Raw genomic sequence first — 27,342 nt, 5'->3', positions numbered from 1 at the left:
AGGGCTTGGAGGAGGCAGGATTTAGGATGGTTGGGTAATGCGAGTTGGAAGGGACCCTGGGAAGTGTTTTAGGGAGGTTTGAGGTAGCTGGGCTGGTTTTGGGGAGGTGCCTGGGTGATGGGTGGGTGGATGCTCCCAGCCAGAAAGGGTTTCCACCCGCCAGACCCCCAAGACCCTGACTGCCCTCACCTTGTAACCATGAAATAACTTGGGACACTTTATCGACATAAGATACCCTTTATTAAACATACTCTTAAAATCCAAAACATGCTCAAAGCAAAGTCATAAGCAGCAATCTGGTTTCCTTCCTTAAATCCCTGATGGGTGGATCAATGGAACAAAGGGCTGATGCCTTTCACCCCACACTGCCAGCACTGGCAGCTCCTGCCTGCCCCTTGTCCCTTCTGGGTGGCTGAGGATGACACCGGTGTCACCCACGCCCAGATCCCTGTGCCTCTCCTGTGCCACAGCAGAGGATGCTCATTTCTTTGCTCACACTCGGGCAGCAGCATGCTGCTTGGTCACAGCATCCTCCCAGCTCCTGACCATCACAGCTCCACAGTACCTCCGAGTGAGCATCAGGTGCCTGCACGCAGCTGCCCCAGCGTGCAGCTTGCCCTGTGAGCTTGCTTGGCAGCTCCTGCAGCCTTGGGGACAGATACACAGCTTGGAGCAGCCAGAAAACTCTCCCAGTCGCTTCCCAGAACCCTCCTGAGCAAGGACCTGCCTGTTCTGGGCTGACCTGCCAGCAGCCACAAGGACTGTTGCAGCTCTACACCATGGTGCCTGGCCAAGCCCAGAGAGCTCTCGTTGTCCCCTCTGAAACCATGAGGAAGGTTGGGCTTTGGTAGACGAGCCATCCCTGGAGCACCAGCCTGGTTTTCCCTCCCCTGCCCATTCCAGAGGGTTAGGGAATAGCTGGCCTCCTGCAGCCCCCCTGGTTTTCTTAGCACAGCAAAATGGTGAATGCCTAAAGCTCTCCCTGCGTCCAGCACGGTGCTGCTGGCTCCTCAGGGCTGGGACACCCAAACCCACAAGTTGCCCCACCACGGCACTGGGCAACATGTCCCCATGGGGGGGACACAGCATGTCGCCAAACAGGGTGCAAGGCTCGTCCCTGCTGCTGCAGCCTTCCCTGCTGTTAGCAGCTCCCATCCCATGGGGTGGCAGTTTGGAGATGTCACCCCCCGGCCATGAAGCATCCAGCCCTGGGTTCCCAGGGAGGAGTTGGAGAGCTGTTGAGCTTACAGGAGACATGGTGGAGTGCCAGCTCAGGGGAGGGAGCAGCGGGGTGGCCGCTGCTGACCCCACCTCTGGCAGGACCCACACTGGGGCCACAGGGCAAGCAGCTACCGTGACCCCAGCTGTGAGCCAGGCAGAAAACGCACTCCCCAGCCCCAAAAAGGGCTTTATCCCCCTTTAGGAGCCAGGGCTGTCAGCACAGCCCATGCTCCACCATGGGGACAGGTGGTTGGGACCTGCTCCCCGCATGCACCCTGCAGCTGCTGCAGGACACTGTGATCACTGGATGAACATCTCTGTCCCAACATAGCTTGAAATGCAGTTTCCTCCTGCAAAGAGAAGGTGGCCTTTGCTATCCCATCTGTGTGACAAAACCAGGTGGGGAAAAGGGGGGGGGGGGGGGGGGGGCTCAGCTTCCTACCCTAGGCTGGCCTAAACAGCTCCAGAACTTGCTAGATTGGGTTGCTGAGTCTAATGCTCCTGGAAGTGGCTTCTGACTGTCCCTGATGCTCTCTAAAGTGGAGCCTGGTCACTGCCAGTGCCACCATCAGGTCCCCAAGGCTGTGGTTGCATCCCTACCCCAACGGTGTACCTGTGTGCCTGTCCCCTGGAGCAAAACCCACTAACACTGTCAGCCCAGTGCTGGCCAGAGGGATGGGGATGGAGGGGCGGGGAGTAGCTCCCACACCCGCATCCACCCCCTGCTACAAAGTGCAATGGAGAGGGCAAGACAGGTGGGACGGGGGAGTGACACTTTTGGCACTTGTTCCAGAGAGGGCACAGCCCCGAGCCCCAAGCTCACAGCGGGGCGGAAGACAGTGAGGTTAAATTAGCGATGCCCCAGAGGCTGGTGACCAGGGGGCCGGGGGGAGTACCAGATGCCCTACCCACCCCTGCCACCCTGCTCCGTCCCCTGGGGAAAAGCAGCCTCGCAGGCCAGGCTCAAGAGCCCACGTGCTGCCCAGGAGGAGCGTGGAGGGAGGGGGAGCTAGCAGGGCACCATCACCACCACGCATTAACGGGGACATCCCACGGCATGGCATGGGGACAGCCCATGGCATGGCAGGGGCACAAGCCAGCAAACCTGGGGGGGGCCGGCCCCCTGTGAAGGTCACTGGCTCATGCACCAAGGATGCCAATGCCAATGCTTGTCCTTTAACCCACACCCTCCTGCCATTGTCCCCCTCCGGCCACATCCCAAGACCCACTTTGTGGGGTGACCCCGTCCCACCTGCTCCACACGTTGGAAGAGAGGAGCCCTGGGGTGTGAGATGGCCAGGGGCAGGAAGGGACCCCAGGCCGTCCCCATCGGGGCTGGAGGATGGGAAGGTGCTGATGAGGGGCTCCAAAGTGACATGGCTCTCGGCTCCCCTCTGCGTAGCGGGGCCAGGGAGGAAAAGTCAAGGTTACCATCTTTTCTTTCAAAATTCAGTCCTGCTACAGCCAAGGGGTGGAGGTGGCAACGCCGACGGTGCCCGGACACCAGGGTCCCTCTGGGTGGGCAGTGGGGTGCACGCCCCTGCCAAGGCTGAGCCCTCACACGGGCAGGGTGGCCGCTGCCTGCTCCAGGTCTCGGGTGCCGGGGGGGCGGCGGGGCCAGGGCGCCTGCTGCAGCCGCACGTTGTTGTTGGCTGCCTCTGGGCCTGCGGGGAGAAAACGGGGGGTTAGGGGCTCCTGAAGCCTGCTGGCACGCTCGGCTCATCTTCCCGTGGGGGATGCAAGTTACTCTCCCCAACGAACACCCACCTCCCCAGCCCCACTTTGGGTTTTAGCTGCAGCAAGGGCTGGTGAGTGCCTGCACTTACCTCTCTGGGTCAGGGGAGCCCCTTCAACCCCTCATTTCTCGGGAATGCCAAGGTGCAAACGGGAAGCACACTGCACCATGGCCAGGTTTTAACAGCCCAAATGGAAGGGGGCTGCCTCTGCCCCCACCGTGCCCAGCGAGAGGGCACAGGTAGATGCATGTGGGGGCTGCAGGTTAGGCACCGAGGGATGTCACCCTGGCCAGGGCAGTCAGGGGACTACCAGCAATACCAGGGCGAGGGGTGCCAACCCAGTGCCAACCCCCCCCAAGGTGACGGGGCGCGAGGCGGGTCAGGCTCTGGAGGTCTCATACCTATTCCTCAATGTTAATGGGGCAGGAGTCCGGCACGGCGGCTGCGTGGCAGGAGAGACCAGAAGGCACATGGTGAAGGTGGGAGCGGAGGCGGCGCAGGGGCATGCACGCGAACGAACAAACGGGGTGACTCAAGGGGGCCGGGGGGGCTCGCCACCTGCAAACGGGTCTGGGACGAGGACAGGGAGCCACCGCTGGGCACTGGGCGAGGAGGCTGTCATGCGTGGTGCCCTCTGGGGTTTCGTGCCAAGGAGAACTAAGGGGTGAACATGCTTGTGGCACGGGGGAGCCGGGTCCCCACATGCCTCCTCTCCGGCTGCAGGCTCCCGGTTCAGGCAGCACCCTCCAGCTGGGGCAGGGTGACGGGCCCGTGGCTTGCGTCCCACCACCTAAGTGACCAGAGGCTACACGGTGCCCTTAGGAAGGGGGTGCACCCCCAAAGCAGGGCGGCTGCTCCCACCAGCGAGGTTAAGCCCTGTGCCCAGGGGTGGGGGCAGCTCCGAGCCGGGGGGCCGTGCAAGGGCACCCCAAGGCCGAGGGCAAACGCTGAGGCTTTCCCAGAAAGGGAACAACGAAAACCCGCTGCCTGCTGATTTATGGGAGGTGACAGCTGCCGTTTCAACTGGATTTCATGGTGAACTCAGGCTGGAGAGCGAGGCACGTTAAGCCTGCAGATCCCGGAGGGAATGGATAATTAAACAGGACCACACATACACACGCACACCAAAATCCCATTAAGAGGTTGATATTGCATAAGTCGCTGCTGTGCTCCGATGCAGAGACCCAGCTCAGCTCAGTGCACCCTTGGGAGCCTGCCGAGGAGCAGGGCTGGGGGCAGCAGGACACAGTCTGGCCCTGCAGCGGGGACTCGGCCCCCTGCCCACCCGCCTTGTCTCCCCTTGGGCTGTGGGAGAGGGCTCCCCAGCACCATTAGCAGCCGCCAGACCTGCCCTGTGCACGCTGGCTCCCAAAGAGCACTCCAGCGAGACCCCAGCAGCTCGCCTGGCCCAGCTCGGATCAGCTGTGGGTTTAAACCAGCAAAAACCCTTGGGGGATTTCAGGTCCTCTGCTGCTTCCAACGCAGCAGCTCCCCAACCCTCCCCACCTCATTGCCAGCCTTTTCGGCAGGTGCCTCCCCCCAGTTTCTCTTTCCAGCACTGCCTCTGCCACCCTGTCCCATGCAGAGGCTGCGGCCATGGCTGGAGGATGCTCTGAGCCCTGGGAACAGCCCCTGCAACACACCGCACACCCCGGGGCTCTGCAGGATCCACTCAAGGACACAGGTCTGTGGGATTTGTTTAAACCTTGTGTCCTAAAATCCCCGGGATGTGGCCTTTTGACTCCTCCCAAGGCTCTTTCCCACCAGACTGAAATCTGCAGAGAATTCACAACAGCTTGGAGGAACCACACTCAGGGCTTCATTCAATATGGAGAGGGCAAAACCCAACCCATAGGTTTAATCGTGCCCAGATCTCCCTGCAAGAGTAACTGGGGGAGGAATAACAACAATATCATCATCATCTCTGGTCAAGGTGATTTTTCTTTTAAGCTTTCAAGAAAACAGCACCTGGCCCCAAAGTAAAAGTCCACCTCGTTCTTGCCGGCCTTGTGGATGCTGTTACATCCAAACCTGCAAGAAACCTCTGCCCAAAAGGACGTTTTCAGTGCATGCAAACCAGCCCCGCGACTGCAATCCAGCACCACCAGTATTACATCGTGCCTCAAATTATCTCCATCGCAAAGCGGCTCAGTCCTGACAGCAGGTGGCTGCTGGGTGAATGCCCCGGGGCGGGCGGAGCAGAGGGGCTGGGGAAGGAAGGAGCTGCCCTGAGTCTAAGGAACAAAACCAACATTGCAAAACACCGATTGCAACCAGGAAGCAACCAACCGGCCATTACAGCCCCGCCGGTGGCTGCTCCCCTCCGCCGCTCCAGCTCCCCCAAGCTCTTCCAAGGGCAATCCCCCTCCAACCCCATTCAGGCAGAGCTCTGTGTCCCTGGCGTTATTCCCTCTGGCACCTCTGCCATCCCTAGGGGACCACAGCCAGCCCCAAAGCCCCCATTCTGCACCTCCTCTGCCCCGGCACGAGCAGCAGCCCCCCACTTTTCCCAGCAAACGCTGAGGCCGGATTGCCCCTCTCATGCGGGCGGCAGCGCGGCTCCCTGCGGAGGGCTCCAAGCAGCACGGCCGCCGGACGCATGGACAAACGTGGTGGCCAAAGGATGGAGAGTGCATCCTTAGCTGGGCTCAGCCCAGGGGCCAGATTCTGCACCCCAGCCCAGGCAGGGGACAAGGCCATTGCACTCCTTCCAGCAGAGCAAGAATCTGACCCCGTGCCAGGGCTGTTTGGGCTGCAAAGCTCCCCCTTCCTCATCCTCCCCCATCACAACCACAGGGGACACGGTCAGGGATGGCTTTGGTTGGTGCCACAGCTGGGGGATGCTTTGCCAGGATCCCCAGAAAAGGCAGGGGTGCTGCTGGGACCCCCCCAGCCCCTTCCCCAGCCCCCCCAGGCTGGTGAGGCTCAGCCAGCTGCTGCTGGAGGGTGATGGAGGGGACACAGAGCATTTGTGGCAGGCGCCTGTTCCTCCCCAAGAGCCTCAGCCATGTTTCTCCAGCACAGAAACCACCAGAAACAGGCGAGGCAGCAGGAGTGGAAGCTTTCCTGGAGGGGAAGAGGGGAAGGAAGGATTTCCCCTCCCTCCAGTAGGTTTCACCCACCTTCTTGGCTCTCCAGCACCCGCTGCGGGTCTGGGACCTGCCACAAATTTAGCTGAAGGGGCAAGGCAGGGCAGAGTTGCTTTCAGCTTGTCCACAAATGTATTGATGGAGACCTAGACCTCAGAGGGCTTTGTCTTAGCTTTTTGCCCCATCTCCCCCACACACAGGCTGATGAAGAGGAGCCTGTGGTGCTGGGCAGGGTCCCCAGCCCACTGCCCCCTTGGCCTATCTGGGGACCCGGGGTCACCAATACATTTGTCACCTTTGGGCAACTCTGGGCGGGGAGGGGACACAAGCGTGGGTTGAGAAAACAGTGTTGGCACAGAGCGAACATGAACTTTCACACGGACAGAGGAGCCTGGGAGGGAGGAAGAAGGAAAAAAAAGGGATGGAGACAAGGTGGGAGGAAACAGAAGTGAAAGGTGGGTGGGAGAGAAGGCATGAAGAAATGGAAAAGAGGGGTGAACTCTGGGGCTCTGCAGAAGGACAACCTGACTTTACGTGCCCTGTCTCCCCAGGCCTTGGAGGAAGAGGAGGGGGAGGCAGGCAGCCCCTGCAGTAAGGCTGGACTGGCTGTGGATCACATCCCAACCCAAAATACTGCTGCTTCCACCACAAGTCTGGACCAGGTTACAGCCGTGCAAGCAACCACCTTCACAGGTAGGGCTGGTGTCCCCAGGGTGCCAGCAGCCCCTGGCCAAGGGACAACGCATCCCAGAAAAGCAAGTCTGCAAGCCCCTGGGGACATCCCAATGGGGACAGGTCACCCTGACCTATGGCTGCTGGGTGGCGACATGCCTGGTGCTCAGCCCCATGCCAGGATGGGTGGTGGGGTGCAGTGAGGACAGTGGGGATGGTGGTGGTGGGGATGGCAGGGATGGGAGAGGAGGGATGGATGCAAAGGGCTGGCATGATGCAGGGAAGAGTGGAACTGTCCCCCCCACCCCAAGTTCATGTTCAGCAGACGGCCACTCACCAGGTAAGCAGGCCTCAGAGCACAGTTTATTGTCCAGCGCTTTCACGTGTGCGATGCCCAAGTCATTGTTATTGTCACACCTCAGACCGAGGAAAGCGCCTGTCCTCGGGCCTGGAAGGGAGTTAAGGCAGTTAACGCTGCGGCTCAGCGCTGGGGCTTGCCGTTGCCTTTTTAGTGGTGGGGTGTGGGATTTCTGGGTCTTTTCCTCTCCCCTCCCCACTCTCTTTCAAAAAAAAAAAAAAAATGGATAAAAATGATGCATCTAGACAGGAGTGGGTGAAGAGCGGACAATAACGCCTGGGCACAGTCCGAGCTGCTCCTTTCCTTGCACCAGCCGCATCCAAGGGCAGCGCAACAGCCACGATGCGGTGATGGGCACCACGCGTGAACCTGCCCGGGGTTCAACCAAACCTTCCCCCCGGCACAGCCGAGCGGTCCCGGGTCGGTAGAGCCGGGCCACGGTGGCACCCGTTACTTCCCACCGGAGCCTCTCCGGCACCATCAGCGCGTGCATGAGAGCCGCGGGGATGCCAGGAGGAGGCAGCAACTGGATGCGTGGGGCAAGAGAAGCCGTAGCCAAGCTTTGCAGGGGGAATGGAGGCTTTCGGGGCTGAGGGAGGTAACTGCTTCTTAGCATCACCTGTACGAGAGATCAGCACCCAGGTTCTTACCTGCATCCATCAGATGCAGGCGACTAAACCTCAGGAGGGATGTTCCCAAATAAGCCAGTAGCCCTGCTGATAACGGGCACAGGACCGTGTCCTAAAGAGAAAGGCCATCCTGCTCCTGGAGTTGTTGGAATGCCCATGGATGTCCACCACAAGCCCCAGCTGCTCCTCAGTTGTCCTGTTTGAGTCTCCCCATCAGCAAGAGCCTCCCCGCAGGGCAGCGGTCACGTTCTGGGGATGGGTGTTCCTGCCTTCCAGTTTGGCCGAGTGTCCGGGTTGGATGGGGGAACAGTTTTGGCATATTTTTGCTAACCAGAGACTTGCAGACATGAGAGGGGGCACACTGGGGGCCTCCCTACTGCCCAAATGTACAGGGGTGACCACGTCTTTCCTTGGCTATCTGAGCACAAGGGAGGAGGCGAGAGGAACCCTCAATGTGCGTGTGTTGGCTTGCAAAAGCACACTGAGGACAGGCTAAAAAGAAATGAGGAAAGCATCCCAAAGGGAACAGTTTTGCAGCCCCTTCCTATGGGAACCAGCCCAGACAGGGGTCCTTAAGGGGGAGACTTCCAGAGATGTGAGGAAAGACCTTTTTGGCAAGGGGGAAAACACAGAGAAGCCTCTTTCCCACTTGGCCCATCGGAAACACCATCAGTTCCTGCACGCCAGCCGTCCCCTGCTCCGCGTCCTGCACTGCGCTCACCGGGGTCCCTGTGGCCAGCTGACTTCCCCCACCCACCGGTGTTCAACCCCCCCGTGGGTGGCTCTGCTGTGACAGATGCTTTCCCAGCCCCAGTGCCCACGGAGTCACCCAGAGCTCTCCCCGACACGGCAGCTGGCAGGCAGGGGAGCTGGGGGCAGCACAGCACCTGCCACTCGCTTGGCTGCCCACCGGTGACAGTGAACTGAAAGTAAGGGGACAACAACCGGGGGCCTTTTACCGTCTTCCTGCGTGGGAGAGGCGTCCTCGTCCTCCAGCACGTCATTGCCCTGCAGCACAGGCAAGAGGCAGCCAGCGTTAGCAGCCCTACAGCGTCCCAGCACCACGCCGGGGGCTGTCCCTGGGTCCCTTTGGGGGAACGTCCCTGGCCCCGGGGGTTCCCATGGACCAGGAAGATGATCCTGGACAGGGGACAGCCCCACTGCCCCATCCATCCCCAGGGCAGCCTCACAGGGACATGGGGGCAGCCCCTTCCCCAGCCCAGCCGTGGGGGAATGTGGTGCCAGCCGTGCAGCTTCCCCCTCCATGGGCACCCAGAGCTGGGCACGGCCGGGGTCCCCGCGCTGTGCTGGGTGGCACCACGGCTCCCAGCCCCACCTGGCAGTTACAGTTACCTCGGCATCGCGCTCCTCCGCCGAGATGCTGACGAAGTTCATATCTGGTGACTCCACAGGCGTCGACTGCAGGAAGACAGTGAGAGAGATGGAAGGGGAAAAAAATAAAAAATAAAGTCTGGTGCCAGTGGGCTTGGAGAAGTTACATCCCATGGGGAAGTTCTTGAACCTGGGGGCAACGGCCACCCATCAACAGCCCCCCAGCCCCTACCTCTCCGTCGGAGGCTGTGGCGCTGGCGGCCGCAGGTGAGGGGAGCATGTCCCCCTCCTCCTCCTCCTCCTCCTCCGTGCCAGGAGCAACATAGGAGCCGGACATGGAGGACACTGTGTCGGTGCTGAGCTGGGAGTGCTGGCTCTGGGAGGAGGCCATGGACATGACGGACTGAGCCAGGCTGCTGCTGACGGGCTCTGGGGGAGAGCGGGGGCTGAGCGGGGCTGCTGGATCCCCCCAGCCCACCAGTGCGAGTCACGGCACAGCACCAGCTAATTGAAAAGGGGGCTAACGGGGAGGAGCGGGGTGCAGAGCCGAGGACTTGCTGCATGCCATGGAGGTGTGATGGGTGAAAAGCTGCCAGCAGCGGGTCCCTGGGGCTCACAGCCCCCGTCTGTGGGTCTATGGAGCGACAAAGCAGGGGCAATCGGTCCCCCCATCTCCAGGTCTATGGGGTGATGAAGCAGAGGTGATTGGTGCCCCCGTGCCCCCACCTCTGGGTCTGTGGGGTGATGAAGCAGGGACAATCAGTGCCCTCATGCCCCCCATCTTCAGGTCTATGGGTGATGACGCAGAAGTGACACCCTGGGGCTTCGTGCAGCGTCTATGGCAGGGTAGGAAGAGGGCCATGCAAGCCCACCCTGCATCCCCCCGCAGCGGAACAGACCCAAGACTACAATGCTGCTCTCCTGCCTTGCCAACACTGGTGAGTCCCACTGTGCCGTACCTTCTGGGGACGAGATGGTGGAGGACAGGGGTGTCCCAGTGCACGAGGACTGGTCGATGGCTCCCGACGATGACAGGGTGAGATTTTCGCTGTCTGGTGTCGCACCACATTCCTGGAAGAAGAAGAGCCCATGGGGAGGTGAGGATGGGGAATATTTGGCAGGGGTGGATCAGCCTCCCCCGGGCATCCTTAGGGATGGAGGAAGACCCAGGAGGGGCAAACCCCAGCCAGCCCTGCTGGTCCCAAGTCTCCCCTGAACATGCCACCCCCACCCCAGTGCCTCGGCTCAGCACCAGTGTGTTTTGGTGTTCCGGAGAGTGCTCACCTCCTCGCGCTGGGCAGGGGATCTCCTCCTGGAGACCCTCAGCTCTGACTCGGTACATGACTTCTCATCCTCCTCCTCGGGCAGGATGGAGGAGTTCTGCGAGATGGACCTGCCCGGAGGGGGCACAGCAGAGGACTTCATCCCTGTCCACAGCCCCCAGAACCCCAGAGCCCCCGGACGCTGTGCTCACCCCAGTACTCACTTGGAGAGGCTCTTCTTCAGCTTGAGCCCTGGAGGACCACAGTCAGGGAGACGCTCTAGGGGCGAGAGGGCCCGCAGGGGGGGCAGGGGGCCATCGCTGCCGTAGGAGGGCAGGGTCCCCGTGCCCGGGGAGTCCCCCAGTGCTCGCAGTGGCAGGGCGGCTGGCGAGGGAGTCAGTGGCCCATTGAGGGCCTCCAGCAGTGACACCACCTCGTAGCCCGGGGGGATGTTCTCCGAGGACTGGGGAGAGGGGGAAGATGGGGTGAGGGTCCTCCCCAGGCCATATCCCTGCCTCCCTCCCTGACTCCCGCTGGGATCAGGATGCCCCGAGAAGCTAAAAGGTACAGAACGGACAAACTCCCTGCGCAAATGAAAGCCCCAAACCTGTGGTCTTTCCACCCAACCAAAAGCCCTTTCCCTGCAATATCAACCTTGCATTTTTTCTAAGATCAATTTGCATTAAATAAATTAACCTTGGCTGCAGGAAACACGTGCACCCCTAAACCTCCCACCTCAGCAGGGTGAAGGGGGTCAGGGATCCCACAGCTTCTGGGGTGGGGGTCGGGGGGGGTACAGGCTCAGCCAGGCACTGACCGAGTGCTCCTCGGAGTCAGAGGTCTGCGAGGCGATGATGGGGTTGAAGCTGGTAGGTGAGAGGGGACCCAGCTTTTTCCTCATGGCTCGGATTTGAAGCAAAGCTCGGAAAGCTATGACAGCAGGGATAGAGGGTGGGGTGAAAACCAGGTGCTGAAAGGAGACACACACCCCCACGCACCCCTGCAAAATGCCACCCCATTTCCTAGGAGGGGCATCCCTGCACTGCACAGCATCGCTGCATGTGGGGCTGGAGGGACACCGGGACCCAAGGACGGGAGATGCCAGCCCATTCCCAGAGATGCCAGCCCACTCCCAGAGATGCCATCCACCCCATCCCAGCTGCCAGCTGCCCCCCCAGCCCTTACGCAGCCTGCAGATGGGGCAGTTGTTGGCCTGGTAGCGCAGGGTGTCAGCGCAGGTGTTGCAGAGGCAGAGGTGGCGGCAGGGCAGGATGAGGGTGTCACGGACGTCTGAGAGGCAGACGACACACTCGGCGCTGTTATCGCTCACCTCGTCCTCGGCCACCTGCCCCACGGGAGAGATGGGAACCGCTTGACCCTGGGGTCCCCAGCCCATGTAGCACGAGGGTGAATGCCCTAAAATGCTGGCTGGGTGCCCCAAGAGCTCGCTGTGGGGTCCTGCCTCTGTCCCTGGGCTGTCTGCTCTTGAAATACAACCCTGGGACCTTATCCCTCCCCTCCTGAAGGCTGGGAAATGGGGCCAGAGGTATCAGGCACCCCACGGAGGGATGTAACCTCCACCCCAACTTTTATACCTACAGCACAGAGCATGAGGCACATCCCATGCTTTGAGCTGCACAGTGCCCTCCTAAGCCATCCCTAAGATCCAGCCATCAGTTCCCCCATAAGGGACCACAAAGCATGGGGCTAAAAAAAAAAAAAAAAAAAAGCTCAATCCTTCAGCTTTCTGCCTCCAGCAGCTTCAATGCCAGCGCAAAGTGTCCCCAAACACCCGCACACCCCAGGCAGCTCCGTGCCATGCTGCAAACTCTCGCCCTGAGCATGTTTTAGTGGCCAGACCCGTGCTAGGGGAAGGGAAGAGGGAAGACCGGCGGGATGCAGGTGCGTACCTTGGAGTCCTGTGTGTTGTACTTGTTCTCGATGCCATAGATCTCCTGCAGGAGGTAACTCACACCATCCACCTGCAACCCCAGGGGGAAGGGGTGAGGAGCAGAGACATGCCCACCGCAGCCCCCACGGCTCCTGGCCCCCTCCTTGGGCCAGCCCTCCTCACCCCAACACCTGCAGTTTCTCTTTGCATTGATGTACTTGACATTGCACTCGAGAAGCTCCCTGGGAGGCAGGAGCAGGGCAGGGGCACACTGATGCCCGCACTGGGGTTTGCTGCTCCCCAGAAGCCCCTCGTCACCTTTTCCAGAAGCATGTGCAGGGCAGTAGCTGCCACCACCCTGGGGACACCCAAACACTCACCACTTGCTTCTGCTTGAGGGGCTTCACGCAGAAGGTGCCGTCGCTGTGCTGGAGGGGAGGAGAGCACACAGGTGGGCACCGGGGCCGAGCACCCCAGGGACCCCGGTGCTGCAGCACCCACCCGCCCCATAGCTGTTGCCACTCCCTCCTTGCTCCCGTCCAGCCCATTCTGCTGCAATTCTGGCTTTTCCTGACACCCCAGTACCAGGCAGCTGTGGGCTGTCATGCACGTTGCAAGGCTGGAGACTTGTGGGAGGAAGGAAGAAGATGGAGTTGAGACCAAATGCCTCAAAAATGGGCGCTTAAAATTAGGGGATGGTCCCAGAATTTCAGGAGCAGCCCCAAAAGAGCCCCAGCCCAGCAGCACCAGCCCGAGCCCCGCAGGGTTTCTCCAGGTTCTCATACCCGGTGGGCATGGGGCTAGCAGGGGCAGGACAGCCCCATCTTGGCACTTACCTTCTCAAAGGTGGCCAGCAGCACGTGGCAGTGCCCAGTGTGCTCTGCAAGACACAAAGGGATGGGCTCAGGGGACACGCAGGGCTCAGGGGATGGGGCAGAGCCGCAGGTGACAGCGAGGAAAAGCAGGAGGCTCTGCCCAGTTGGTGCAAGGGTGGGCATCACAATGCCAGCAACTGGGAAATCTCAACCCAGCAAGGAACCCACTCCTCACCCTCTCCTTCATCCACCACCGCGTGCACCACCATGGGGTACACCTCCCGGTCCAGGTCAAAGCCCAGCTGGAGAGAAACAGGAGGAGAGGCTTGGCGAGATGGAGCAGTGACGAAGGCTTCATCCCACATCCATAACCATACCCAACCCCACGGCTGATGCCACAAGCTGGTGGGACCCACCTCCTCCTCGCTCCACTCAGAGGGGTCAACAGTGTGGGAGGGCACGCAGAACTGCTGGCACACCCCTCGCTTGTAGTGCACCGTCTCCGACTGCAGGCTGTTGTCCCTGGGAATGTAGCTGTCCCGTGGGGAGAGGACAGAGTCAGGGACATGTGGGTGTCCCCGTGCTCCTCCTGGTCCCTTGGCTCATGGGGATGCCAGGAAGATGGAAGAGATAAGGTGTCACTCCTGTCCCCTGCTCCTGGATGCCTTCTTGGGGCTGAGGTGAGAAGTCCTAAAAAGGGCTAAAATAATCCACAAGGCTAAAAATAACCCCAGGGCAGCCAACGCGGGACAGGAGGGGACAGGGACAACTCCACAGCCAACCTGGTGGGGACCAGCAGGAGCAAGGATTTCTCCTGGTCTCAGCCCTGACCTGGAGGTAAAAAGGGAGCAGGATGGGATGGGGAAGGAGTGGTGGGGGCTGGCAGGGACCTGGCAGAGGTGAGGAGCACCCTCCATCCTCAGCACCATCAGCAGCTGCCTTGTGCCCTGAGGAGGGGAGATGCTCCAGCGAGGAGAGGGCTCCGTGTCCATCAGCAGAGCCCCACACCCTAGCTGGGGGGGACACAGCAGGCTGAGGCTCCTCACCTTGCCACCCCATTGTGAAACTCTTCAGTCGCCTGGTAGTAGATAGTTATGGCCACACGGGCGTCCGTGTCGAAGGTGAACTCCACGTTGTAGTGCACCTTGGCTTTACTGACTTCTTCCCCCGGGGTCTTCACCTCCTCTGAGCACCTGGGGAGTACAGAGGGCCCGGGAGGCAGGCACCCCTCAGGGATGGCTCGGGGTGCTCCAAGACTGATTCCTTGCCATGAGGCTGCCCTCGGCACCGATGGCCCCAAAAGGGGCTGCCCCCCTCCATCAGGGGAAACCGAGGCACGCCAGGAGGGCCCAGCATGGCCAAGGTCAAGCCTGCAGACTGGGAAGCGCTGCAGGCAGATTTCAGCTGTAATCCCAAATCTCCCAGCCTGGCTGCAATCCCCAGCCTCCCCCCAACAAAGCCTTTGCAAGGCGGGGGAGGAAGAAAAAGCAAAGCACTTCAAAGGTAGCACTAAGCTCCTTTAATCCCGCAGCACAGCCAGTGCCCGCGTGCGGAAAGCTCGCCGTGCCAGGAGGGGAAGGGGCACATGTGTACAGCAATGGCTTGTCCCCTGCATCCGCCTGCGCCACGATGAGAGCATCCCCGTGCTCAGCATCCCCTGGGAGCATCCAGCCAGACCCTTCCCTCCCCAGGGCTCATGTTCATGTGGTGCCCGGCCCCATCTTCCCCCTGCAGGGCTCACTTGACAAGGCGCAGGGTGTCCTTGCGGATGTTGATTAAGCTCCTGAGGGTCTTCACGGGTTCCTGAGGAGGTGGAGCAGCATAAGGGAACTAGGACAAGAGAGACACCGGTGAAGGCAGACACACGTGGCAGGACTACAGTGGCCACGGACCTTAGCCCCAGACTCCCCAGTGACCCAGCCCCGACCCATCACCCTGTATACAGGGACCCAGGGTGGCCTGCGTATCCCGATGGGTGCTGAGCACTCACAGCTCCCACTGGCACCTGGGTACCAGGCAGCATGATGGCACGGCCTTCCCTCCGCGAAGAGCAAGCCCAGACTTTGCAGGTGACAGCTTCACCGGGGTGGAGGCACACACATAGAGGGGTTGTTCCTCGACCCTTCAGCTGGAGGGCGAGGGGGACACGGGGCACGGGGCAGGCAGGCAGCTGCTGATGTATTTTTAGGCTGCTGATGCAGCGCAGAGCTGCTGGATGAGGCTGGTCAGGGGGAGGACGAAGCTCCCTCTCTGCCTGCAGCCAAGGAACAGGCACAAGTGTCCTTGTCTTCTCCCTGGGATGGATTCCCAAAGCAAGGAGCCAACAGGGCAGCCAGCAGCACTACAAGGGAAAGGTGTCACACCATCCTCCAAGGTGACCTTGTCCTTCCCGGTCCTCCCTGTCTACCTGCACAGAGGCTACAGGACTTGCTGGGGAGAGGGGACATGGTGGCAGCCAGTGGACACCCTCCCCTTGGCACTGCAGCCACCCAAAGGGAGCTGGGGTGTTGGGGAAGGGACGCCAGACCCACCGCCCCACTGTCTCCCAGGCAGGCTGAGCCGCAGGGAGGGATCAGCCTCCCCGGGGGGACAACGCAAGCACACGTGGGAGTGACAGAGGCTTACACGGGGATTAACACCCGGCTTGTTGGTGAGCTGTCACCGTGTGCCAGGGGACAGCCGGAGCATGAGGTGCCATCGGGGATGGCAGATGCTCACAAGAGCCTAAGGGCTCCATTGCTGCCTTGGGAGAGGGAAGAGCTAACCAAGCCTGGGTCCCTCGTGCGCCCCGCCCCCCCCAGCCCAGTGGTGGGAGGTCAGGGACAGCCAGGCACCCCCTGCACCCCAATACTGAGGGGACAAGACTAAACTGCACGTGGCCCTGGGGACCCCCACAGAGAGCCAAGTGCCCATTTGCCATGTCCCTGGCGCCCTCACATGGGAAAGCCATTGCCAACCCTCCCCGTCCCCAAAGCCATTGCCAACCCTCCCCGTCCCCAAAGCCATTGCCAACCTTCCCCGTCCCCAAAGCCATTGCCAACCTTCCCCGTCCCCAAAGCCATTGCCAACCTTCCCCGTCCCCAAAGCCATTGCCAACCTTCCCCGTCCCCAAAGCCATTGCCAACCCTCCCCGTCCCCAAAGCCATTGCCAACCCTCCCCGTCCCCAAAGCCATTGCCAACCCTCCCCGTCCCCAAAGCCATTGCCAACCCTCCCCGTCCCCAAAGCCATTGCCAACCTTCCCCGTCCCCAAAGCCATTGCCAACCCTCCCCGTCCCCAAAGCCATTGCCAACCCTCCCCGTCCCCAAAGCCATTGCCAACCCTCCCCGTCCCCAAAGCCATTGCCAACCCTCCCCGTCCCCAAAGCCATTGCCAACCCTCCCCGTCCCCAAAGCCATTGCCAACCCTCCCCGTCCCCAAAGCCATTGCCAACCTTCTCCGTCCCCAAAGCCATTGCCAACCCTCCCCGTCCCCAAAGCCTGTAGAGCAGGATGGATGGGGCTGGGGGACCCATGCTGGGCTCAGAGTGATGGGATGGGACAGGCTGCTCACAGGATCAGGCAGCGCAGGCACAGACCTGCCCCATCCCTCCTCCACCATCCCAGCATCACCTCCTGTGTCCCACCACCCCACGTCTCTGGTCCCACTGGCGGCATAGAAAGGCTAAAGCCTGGGCTGGCCCCAGTGTGGCTGATGGCACCAGAATCTTTGAAGATGAGCCCAGAGCACCCTGGAACTGCTGCCCCCTCGCTTCCCTCTGGGAGGGGAAAAGGGTGGCTGAGTCATTAATCTGGTGTTAATGTGCTTTTTAACGAGTCACTAAATGTGCACCTGCAGAATCACCCCTTGCAGCTGGAAGGGAGCAAGTCAGAAAAGGCATGTCACAACGCACTGTGCCCTGTCACGATACATCCTCTGCTGTTCAAATTAATGAAGTAATCCAATCTTGCTCATTTGCACCTTAGACAGCTGAGCCATACCCAAACCATCCCGCAGTTAGTGGCAGAGCTCGCCCTGGCAGGGAGAGCACCCGTGGGTGCAAGCCCCCTCCCGCCGCAGCACCCAGGGGTGGGTGACAGAGGAGGAAAGGGGCAGCCAGGTCCCCTGGGTGCAGCCCTGCAGGGGCTGGGCAGGATGGGGAAGTGCCGCAGGCAAATTTCATGCTGCAGAAACCACTTTGCCATCACAGTTGGGCCTTTTCACACCCACGTGCAGGCTCTTTTTTTTTTTTTTTTTTTTTTGGAGGGGTTGGGTTGGGTGTTTTTTTTTTTAAACGAAATTTTGCAACTTGGATTTGCACAGCATAAAGGGGCTGTTTAAAGGACTTTGCACATCTCCTCGATGTAAACCAAGATGAAAAACAACAGGGAAAAAAAACCCTCACTGCAACCGTTACTCATCTAAGAACATTGTCCATGTGCCTACAGCAACATTTGGTCCAGGCTGGCTTCTGTTAGAGTGAAAAAAAAACCCAAAAAGCACCCTCAAAAATCTTTCACGGGGTTTTTCTAGAAGCAGACCCAGGTGGGTTTGTATGGGCAGGGAAACCCAGGGGCACATTTCAACAGTCCCCAGCTTCCCCTGTGCTCTCCACAAGCAGCTTCTCTGCTCCTCAGCCCCTGCAGGGGTGTTGCAGCACAGCAGCAGCTACTTAAACCTGTAACACCCTTCCCAGCCCCTTGGGAACCTGTTCCGAGCTGGAAAATCCAGATTATCACGTATCTGTGGAGGGGAAAGTCTGCACAGCCTCTGGGTGCTCTGCACATCCCCACGGCAGCAGCGCTGTTAGTAGCTCAGACAAGGTGCTCAGCTCAGAGAGGACCTGGCCCACAATTTTTCCAAGACCTCCTGGTCTTTGATACTCAAGGATCCCAAAATAAATCCCCCACCAAAAAGCACTGGCCAGCTCTGATCTTTCCAGCCCAGCCAGGGCTCTCACAGCAGGCCAGAAGACGAAGGCATCACAGCCAAGAAGCATCAGGACAGGTCTTGAAGGCAGCATCAGAGATGCCCAAACGGTGCCTAGATACAGGCTCAGACCAGAAACAACACAGGTCCTCCCCGACCCCTCCCTGAGCCCCCAAAACTGGCCTGACCCAAGAGCCCAGCCCCAAAACACCCCTGATCCCCAGGGAGACAGGACCTCAGCCACCGCTCTGCAGCCCAGGGCCGTCAGTAATTAAGCCGAAGCAATGCAATTTAGTTTGCAACGCTATATTAATTCTCTCTGCTGTTTCCAAGCTGTTCCTTTACCTTCCCCGCTGCTTCTGCTGTCAGGGCATTTGACTTGGGAACTGCTCACTGGGCAGTTTAGAGGCTTTTACTGTAATCAAGAGGATTTCTCAGCGCTCACTGACAACCCGAGTGCTGACTTTACATTTTCTGGGGAAGCACAGAGGATGGAGAGAAAGGCGCTGGCTTCGCCCACCCAGCACTCACAGGTTCTAGGGGGTGCTCCTGCCCTTGGCTCTCTTGGGATCCCTGTTCTGGCACAGCCCAGGGCTGGGTGCTTCCCCACTGAAGGACCGTACGATGCTGCCAAAACGCTGCCAAAGCTGATTTGAAGGAGGAAACACAAACCAGGACAGCAGCAGCCTTACCAGCACAACACAGAGCAGGCAGCGGTTTAGAGCCGGGCCACTAGCACCAAGCAAGTTAATCTTGACACAGTAAAAAAAGCTTTGGTGCCTTTTAATTTCTCACTTTGATTTTTTATTTTTTTTTAATGCGTGACCCCCGCACTGCTCTAGCTGCCACTGGCAAGCTGCCCCGCTGAGATGCACCCACAGGAGCAGAGGACGTTACCCCCATGGCTGAAACCCCGCTGTGCGGACGGCTCCACTCTTACGTCCTCCCTTTCCAAAGGCAGCGAACAGAAAAAACACCTCCAGGACCACAGGGTCCCAGGACCTCCCCTGTAGCCGTGTTTCCTCGTGCCCTGGGACCAGCTGGAGCCACAGCACCCAGCACCACAAAACCCATCAGTGCTGCCCACAGCCTCCCCCAGCCCCTTTTAATTTTTTTCTCCCCTTTTTTGCTAGAGTTTGGGGAACACTTTCACCTGCTCCTGTTCAAGCTACTCTACCCCACACCACTGGCACGTCCCCCACCACATGCTCCCTTGTGGGCTGGGAGATGGCTCCTGGCTGAGCTGGGAAAGGCAGCGAGAGGGAAGGACTTGTGCTAAATCAGCCCATTACCCCTCGCCACCTTCTTTACCAGCTCATGTTTTTAAGCTGGTGGGTTTGTGCACCCAAGCAGCCTTTGCAGGTCAGAAAACACAAGCAGGTCCGCTGACCCACCACAGGGGTTCTGCAGAGAGCTGCACCCAAAGGCAGATGTCACACAATCGGCATTCAGTCACCATCAGGGCCACATCAGTCCATTCCCAACCACCTGCAAACCTGTTCACCCCTTGCAACCCAAGCTTGGCAGCGAGGCGAGAGACACAGCAGTAACGTGGCATTGCTGTGGAGCGCACGGATGCGGGCGGACAGGCTGAGACCCGGGTCAGTCCCTAGCAGAGCGAGTAGCCAGCCCTTGTATTAGACATCAGAGAATCCACTCGGGCTACCCCAGGCATGCTTGGCTGGCTCTGCCCCAGGGGGGTGACAGCCAGCAGCCTTACACCATGCACCCCCATGACACACAGAGTCACTAGCATGGGAAGAAGGGGCATGGCTGGGCCCCAGCGATCCCCCCAGCCCCAATCCCCCCGGTGCCCACCACCACAGGCCGGTTCCCCAGGAAGTTGAGGTCGCTGTTCTCGCCGAAGAGGTAACCCTCGGGGTGTGTGGAGTCAAACTTCTCGCCGCCCATGATGAAGTGGTTGGCAAAGTAGCTCCCTGGAAAGAAAACGGAGACCACCTGAGTGTGAGGGGGGGGGGGGGGCGAGGCCGGGGCTTCAATCAGGTGATGGAGCGACATGAAGCCACTGAACTGGTGGCTCAGAGGTGGCTTCGCTCCCAGGGACACCTTGCTGGGAGCCTTTTGGGTTGAGCTGACACTGCCGGCCCCCAGGCAGGCAGAGGAGGAAGGGGAGCTTGTCCTGCCCTCCCCTCTCCCTGCCCACATCCCCCTGCTGCCAGCAATCCCTGCCCGGCCATCAGAGCTGGGATGGGGAGAGGCTGGGGGCAGGGGTCCAGCCCCACAGCAACGCCCAGCACGGGGGCTGCTCCATCCCATGGGATTTAATGGGTGCAGATTCATACCCCAGGACGTCGGCTGCATCCCCCCGGAGCGCGGCGCCTGCTCCCCTTTCCCTGCCTGGAAAATCCCTGCGAGCCCCAGCCTGGCCTGAGCCTCCCAAGGTCACCCCGACCTTCAGCCATCCCCGCGCTGGCAGGGGCGGCCGAATCCAGGTCTGCGAGCGGGAAGGGGAGATGGCTCCCGGGAGGGCAGAGCAGCCCTAATCCTCTGCATAAACACCAGCAAAATTCCCGAGGAGGCAGGGGAGGCAGCGGCCGCAGCCTGTCCTGCCCGAGCACTGCAAGCCAGGATGGCTCCCACATCTTCACGGACGCTGCCGGGAACGGGGGGCTCAGGCCAGGCACGGAGCCCTCAAAACAGGCAGGGCTGCTGCCACCCAAAGCCCGGTGCTGCAGACCCCCTGGGCCATCTGAGGCCAGACACCTTCCCAGGTTTGCTGCAGCCACCACCAGAAAGGTGGGCAAAGCACACCTGAACTGAGTTGTGTCAGTTCTTAGTCTGCAGCCTTCCCCAGGAAGGGCTCACCTGCAGGAGGGAGGATTCTGAGGGGCTGTAGACCCTCCAGGAGGTCAGCAACCCCTCTGCAAAGCGCTGCACGTTGCCCTGGTGAATGCCAGACAACAACCAGCATCCCTTCTTCCCTCACAGGGTGAAGCACAGAGCCAAAACACCAGCGTGTCCTGTCCCCTGAGCTGGAAGCAGCCCCCAGGTCAGGCAGTTCTTCACAAGAAGAGATTTTTTATTTTTTTTTCCTTCCAGCCTGGCCAGGAGCTGACTGGTGCCAGCTCCTTGTCTGTAAGATCGGGGCTGTGGCTGCCTGGGGAAAGCACGCCATGGCACAGGATCCAGCCTGGGCAGGACGGTTGGGACTTCTTGCGTTGGGAAAAGGAATGGAAATGGGGAGGTGAAGAGGGATGGGGCAGCAGAGTGGGGCGAGCAGAAGCACCGGGGGTCAGGAGAGGCAACAGATGTAGGACAGACACAGCCCCCTGCATCCCACCAGCCACAGGGACAGGGTCTGGCTTACAAAAACCCAAGAGCACAGAGCCACCTACACCCCCCCGCCCCTGGGACACCCCAAAACTAAACCTTTGGGGTCTGCAGATAAAGGAGTTCAAGCCTGGGCTGTTGGCTTTGCTTGTGCAGACTGAAGTCAGAGCTTGCAGTCGGTTTCCAGCAGATGCAACGACTGCCCAGGGGTGGATCAGGCCTTAATACTGCATTTAAAAACTAAAACTGAGCCCAAACCCAAAGGGTAGGAGGAGACAGGACCTAACGCCGGGGCGGGAGGGATGAGAGGGGCCATACAGCTTCACTCAAAGGCCCTGTGGCACAGGGATGCCCGGATGCAGGGCGCCCGTTAGCAAACGTCAACCATCAATTATTGATGCCTGCTGCTTTCTGGTCCCATTTTCCATGTACATAATTTATAGGCAGCTCCCCAGGGAAGGATGCAGCCACGTGAAAAATAAACCCAAGAGCAAAGAATCTTCAGAGCTGCCTGCAATGGCACGGCCGGGGAGAACAGGGTCATCCAGAGCTTTTCCTGGCACTGACCTGGGGCAAGAGCTGGAGATGGGGAGGGGTGAAAATAATAATAAAAAATATTTTTAAAACCTGCAGAAAAGCTACCCCAGCACTGGAGAAAAGCTGGAAAATGGAGCTCAGGCTCTCTGTGATGGCCCCAGGCATGGTTTGGTGGATGCTGGGGGCTCCCATAGGATGGGCAGAGCAGGTGAGGACCACGCTGGCATCACCCAACACTTTCTGCCAGGGGTTGGGAGCACCCCTGGGCGCTGCAGGCTCCCCAGCACACCCCGTAAGTGGCCCAGGGGCTTCACCTCCCCCTTTGCAGCAGACAGCAGGGCCCTGTGCTCCCTCCCAGGGAAAGTCCTCTAAACACTTTGCCATTAAATGAGAGCCTGGAGTGATGGTGGGAAAAGCCCAGGGCATCGGCAGAAGCCTGCCAGCCCCACTGGGTGCCGGTGACCCCATGGGCACAGCTGGGTGACAGAGGAGGGAAGAACCTTTCCAGCCACAGCCACCTTATTATCAGCTGATTATAAATCCTTAACCAACGCCTACTCCCAGGGAAGGAAAGCCCGTCAAGGACAGTCACATTGCAGAGGGAAAGCCAGGTTTTAATGAGATCTTAAACTTCAGAGGCCTGGCGAGTGTGCAGGAAGGGCTGAACAGAGCAGCTGCTAGAAAGAAGGAATAAACCAAAACTGCATGATGTTCCTGGCAAACAAAGTGTGTCCTGCATGCCTGCCGACACCACCATGTGGGACATATCTGGCACCAGCCAGTGCCGTAAGGCTGTCAGCCCTTTGTCTCCGTGAGTGCCAGGGATGCCACCTTGCCCAGATGTCCCAGACAGGTGAGGACCCCACAGGCGCAGACTTGGCTGTGCCCATGGCTCTGGCACACATGGGCACACATCCTGCGTCGTCCCCCAAGCCATCGCTGCCCTGCTGGGGTCTGGCTTGGCTCTGGCAACGCAGCCTCTGGCTCCTGAGTGTCAGAGCCTGGATGTTTCGGCAGGGTCACAGCCCTGCTCTCCAAAAGGGTTAAAATAGAAAAGCTCATTTTCAGCCCATCTGCACACTCCCAGCAAGGGAAGCGCAGGGTTTTGCACAGCCTGCAGTCACCCCAGCCAGGTGGCCATGGCATGGTGCTGGCACAAGGACACCCCGTGGCAGCACGTGCCAGCACGGGGTGCTGTGATGGGCACAGCACCATCTGGGTGATGCCCTGGCCAGTTAAAAGGCACTGGGTGCTTCTGCCCCGGGGCGTCCCATCACCGCCTGGTGAGCTGGCATGCTGCAGCTTATTTAATTCAGCACTCTAAAGCAGGCAGCCAGAGCCAGCAGCAGCCGGAGGCAAAGCCAAACCCTGACCACAGCACTGCTGCGTCAGCCATCACCCACCACAGCCCCCCAGAGCCCCCAGACCGCTCCCTGTGCCATGGCAGTGGCACCACCCCGGGGCTGGGCCCCCAGATCTGGGGGTGTCACTGCCTGGGTAACCCCTTCGCTCCTGTTCCCAGCCAAGGTCCCACTTACTGTCCCCCCTCCCTTGGAGCTCGATGCTGGCCTTGGCCAGGGTCAGGGCCTGAAAGCCGAGGACTTGCCCCGGTAGCCATCCCACTAGCCAGGCAGCGGGCTCCACACACAGCCCCTGCCTGCTCCCCCTCCCATCGCCTTTGCTGACGTGACATTAGAGCCACTGAAGTAAATCTCAGCCTTTGCCTTAAAATACTGGTTTAACTAATGCCATTTGCACCCTGCCTGGAGGGGACGGGACCCCCAGGATGGGAAGGGGAGATGCTTGATGGGGACTAGATGTGGCTGCCCTGTTCCCACGGGTGGCACTGGCCATCCCCAGTGAGCCTGCAACCAAACAGCCAAAGCCATGTCTCACAGAGGGAAATGCCCTGGCGTCCTGTGAGACCCCCCCCCCGGCCCCATCTGGGCCACGTTTCCAAAGCCAGTGGCTGTTTCCAGGGAGCATCTGAGGCGAGAGATGCGCTGCCGCCACAGAGGAATCAGCTCCGCTGCCTGGCACATCTTCCCTCACGGCTGCTGGCAGCGCTGAAGGCAAATCCCCTCACAGATTAAAAGCAAACCAGCCATAATCTCCTGCGGCCACCAGCCCACCCCTCATTCCAGCACAGATGGCCATGGCACCTGGGCACCTCCTGCCCTGCTCCCCGAGGACCCCAGGCAGCACCAGGACTGTCCCCACCAGCTCTGCCCAGGCCCATCCGTAGGGCCCAGCTGAGCACACTTGGGAGCCCCAGTTTCTCCCTGAAAGCCAGAGTTAAGCATCAGCCAGGTGTTCTCTGCCAGCTGAGATGAGTTTGGAAGTGCTCAGCTGGGTGCACTTGCTCCCCCTGAGCAGGGCACGGTACAGGCTCCTTCATGCCCAGGTATCTCAAGAGCCCCTAACTAAGGTGTTCCAAGCCAAAATCCCTTGATGCACAGAGCCACAGCCCCTGCAAGGAGCAAACCCACGATGGGTTGGTCCAGCTTCACCTGGCATCAAGGTGACAGAGGCCTTGAAACCATGAAAAAGGGGGAGCAGGGGGAGCCCTCAGAAGGGCAGGCTGCCGCCTCGGGCCCGCAGCGCCCCAGTTAACCCGCACTACCGCAGATGTGCTGGCCAACCGTACAACCCAGTTTAGATTAAAATTTAAAAAGAAAAGCTAAGCACAGCTTTTCAAGACAAGAGTAGGGGTTTGTGTTGGCTGTAATTCTTCCTAAGGAGGTCTTTATTTGTAATTAGCAAGTAATTTGTCACAGCACTAACGATCCAAGCGTTTACCTTATCCTATTAACTACCAAAATAGTTACCTATTAATAATATTCAGTGCCACAAGGATCCTGTGGCAATCCCTACATGCACACACCGTGCTCCAGGGCATCATCCACCGATATCAGTATTTCTGCAGCTCTGAAGCACTACCCACCCAAGGAGCAGACTCCATCCCCTCTCCCCACCGCGACCCCTGCATGCCCCCCCCGGACACCCGCTCAGAGCGGTCCTTTGCAGGGAAAAGCGAGACAAGGAGGGGAGGGCCGGATTTTCCAAGGTCACGCACAAGGTTTGAGACAGAGCCGGCCTTGGGAGCGGGAGAGACATGACCGCCAAGCCTCCAAGCGAGGAGCCGGGGAAGGAGAAGTCTCCCCACGGCAGGGACTAGGGTGCTTCTATGGGGCAGAGCCCTGGCAAAGGGGCCCCCCCTCCGACCCTTCCCACCCCAGCCTCCATCAACCCTCCTGGGAACATAAATCCAGGCTTTTCCCCAGCAGCCAGCACCAGCTGTAAAAAGAGCTCCAGCTTTCCCACCCGAACGCCACGGGCCACGCATACAAATAATAATAATATCATTAAAGTCGCATCAACTCAGCCAAGTTTGGAGCCGGGTTTGGCTGGCAAAGGGGTACCCGGAGAGGGGGCACCCCGCGGGTGGGTCCAGGGGTGCCCCCTCCTTGCCGCGCCCCACAGAGCCAAGGTGCTCAGCACCAGCCCTGTATTTTTAGGGTGCCCCCCCCCAGCTGCATGCAGTCAGGGTTTGCTTTGGGGTGCGCAGGGGCATTCCCGACCGCAGCAAGGTCGTTCCCGGTGCCTGCCTTGCTCGCTCCCCCCCCCCACCGCCCAGCAGCGGCACCGGGACGCGGGACCCCCCCGGGGGCTCACCGGATTTCGGGGGGTATCTGTAGACGGAATTAGCGGGGATATCCACTTCCTCCACCCCTGCGTTTTGCCGGCTGGTCAGAGCCCCCATGGCCGGGCCGGGGGGGCTCAGCGGGCGGGATGCGGCGGGGCGCCCTCCCGCCCGGGACCGGCACCGGGGCTGGCGGCGGCGGCCCCCGCCCGCAGCATCCTGCGCTCTGCGCCGCGCCCGGCACCGCCTCCGCGCTAGCGCCGGGGCTGCGCCAATGCGGGGCCGGGCCGCGCCGGGCGGGGCTTGCCCTGCCCCGCCCCGCCCCGCCCCGCCCCGCCGCGGCTCGGGGGACAAGGACCCTGCTCCCGTGCTCCCCCGCCGCCGGTGGCACACGCGAGCCCCCAGTGCCGCCAGTTGCTCCAGTACCGCTCGCTGGTGCCCCCTGCACCATTCACCTGCCCCACCCCACACACCCCCCAGTCGAAAACTCCAGTGACCCGACCCGCCCCCCCAGCATCACCCTCCTCCCACCCTCACCCCTGGGTGAGACTGAGCCTGCCCCCCCCGGGCTGGCTCAGAGCACGGCCCCTCTGGCCCTGTACCCCCCAGCCGCCCGGGAGAAGGCCAAGCCCCCCGTTTTTCCCAGCAGCTCGCCTGGCTCAGGGGGAAGGAGACAGAGCAGGGGCTGGCACGGGGGCTGAGCCGCTCCCGCAGCACCCCAGGGCTGCATAGTGCTGGAGAGGGGGGTCAGATTAAAGCCCCCCCAGTACACACCTCCATCTCCTCCATCCTGCCTTCCCAGCTCCGCTCCGCACCAGGAGCAGCTGCGTTTGCCGGGCGCTGCCTCTGGAGGCAGGGAGCTGCCTGTCTGCTCCAGCGCGCCCCAACACTCCCCCAACCAGCTTCCCCCAGTTCCCTCAGTGTTAAGCTACTGGGAAGCATGGGCCACCTTCGCATTTCCCCCTTGGAGATAAAGGTGAAGGATGGACCCTTCGACCGCTCACTTAAAAACATGGGTAATTAATTAGTCCTGCAGCGCAAGTTAGTGGAGCATCACATGATTTTGATTTGAGTTGATAACACGAGTGCTATAAATATCAAACGGGAGATGTGCAGGGAGGTGGATCAGCTGCCCCAATGTCTTCGGCTACTCAGCGGTGACGTGCCAAGGCCATCCCCGGGGGTCCCCCCCTCACACCTCCCCGCAGAGGGACACAGCTTCTCCCTCCCTGACGGCTTCCTACTTGCACAGTCCCAACAGCGGCTGAGAAAAGCCAAACCGAAGAGCAGCCACCACCGAGGCAAGCCCAGGGGCAGCTCTGTACCCCATCTGTCAGCCTGCCACTGTCACACCGGGACCCCCAACCCCAGCAGTGACACCGTGTCGGTGCCACTGGATGTCACACCCGGGCTGGGTGCTAAGGGGAGCATCGGCCAAAGAGGAGCCGAGGGCGACATCAGTGCCGGGAGCCTGCTCCAGCTCCTGGTGCTGGCACCCAGCTGGGAGCCCCGAGACCCCAGGGGCTGATCCCTGCTCACCCCAGTGCATGTTGTGGGGACCCTGTTCTGCGCATGGATTGTTTAAAAATCCAGTGCAGCCCAGAACTGCTGAATGCTGGTGCGGCCCCGCTCCCCTGCCTTGCTCCAGCCAGCAACAACAGGGAGAAACACGAGCCTAGGAGAGGGAGCCAGCACATTTCATTACCGGCACACAACAGACTGCAGGGTTTTAGTGCAGATAATAATTCAAAGTTATCCCCGTGCAGATCCATAACCCAGCAGTCATTACACGCAGAGCTGCTGTGTGCATGCACGGCTTGTGGGTTTTTTTTTTTCAGTGATTACTGCAGCAGAGGATTTTGTAGGACAGTGCCGCAGTGGAGTGCGGGAGCGCTGGCAGGAGCTGGGTGACGATACGGCTTCGAGGGCAGGTTCCCTCCCAAGCCTGCCTGGCTGCA

At 60.3% G+C, this 27,342-nt stretch overlaps 1 protein-coding gene across 12 annotated transcripts; it reads right to left on the bottom strand.

The window, feature by feature from the left end:
- Window positions 1–217: 217 nt before the first annotated feature.
- Window positions 218–25,659, bottom strand: RNF157 (ring finger protein 157). Of its 12 annotated transcripts, none has more exons than XM_055698719.1 (20): window positions 25,417–25,654; window positions 19,732–19,850; window positions 14,747–14,835; window positions 14,052–14,198; window positions 13,422–13,539; window positions 13,241–13,307; window positions 13,027–13,070; window positions 12,571–12,618; window positions 12,210–12,281; window positions 11,485–11,644; window positions 11,117–11,229; window positions 10,524–10,762; window positions 10,322–10,430; window positions 9,997–10,108; window positions 9,270–9,466; window positions 9,059–9,124; window positions 8,665–8,713; window positions 7,056–7,166; window positions 3,359–3,399; window positions 218–2,885 (listed from the first exon to the last, which is right to left on the bottom strand). In XM_055698719.1, exons 1-19 carry the CDS (start codon window positions 25,502–25,504, stop codon window positions 3,359–3,361), a joined length of 1,989 nt encoding a protein of 662 aa, XP_055554694.1. In that variant the 5' UTR covers window positions 25,505–25,654; the 3' UTR covers window positions 218–2,885. The 12 variants fall into 12 exon arrangements, 10 of the variants coding, with proteins under 10 accessions (XP_055554694.1, XP_055554675.1, XP_055554721.1 ...); XR_008730194.1 differs by having other exon boundaries at window positions 2,778–2,885; window positions 3,359–5,191; window positions 25,417–25,655; XR_008730195.1 differs by having other exon boundaries at window positions 2,778–2,885; window positions 3,359–5,164; window positions 25,417–25,655.
- Window positions 25,660–27,342: the final 1,683 nt, after the last annotated feature.

This window comes from Falco cherrug, chromosome 1, assembly GCF_023634085.1.
Source record: "Falco cherrug isolate bFalChe1 chromosome 1, bFalChe1.pri, whole genome shotgun sequence".
NCBI classification, from domain to species: domain Eukaryota; kingdom Metazoa; phylum Chordata; class Aves; order Falconiformes; family Falconidae; genus Falco; species Falco cherrug.
The sequence above is the reverse complement of the archived record's forward strand: the minus strand, read 5'-3'. Positions and strand labels throughout refer to the sequence as shown.

Excerpts from the sequence above, each read along its gene's own strand:
- RNF157 (XM_055698788.1), bottom strand. The coding sequence starts at position 25,504 with ATGGGGGCTCTGACCAGCCGGCAAAACGCAGGGGTGGAGGAAGTGGAT. Across the intron at positions 19,851-25,416 it reads CAGATACCCCCCGAAATCCG|GGAGCTACTTTGCCAACCAC; the intron begins GTGAGCCCCCGG and ends TTTTCTTTCCAG. Across the intron at positions 8,714-9,058 it reads CGGAGGAGCGCGATGCCGAG|GGCAATGACGTGCTGGAGGA; the intron begins GTAACTGTAACT and ends CCTGTGCTGCAG.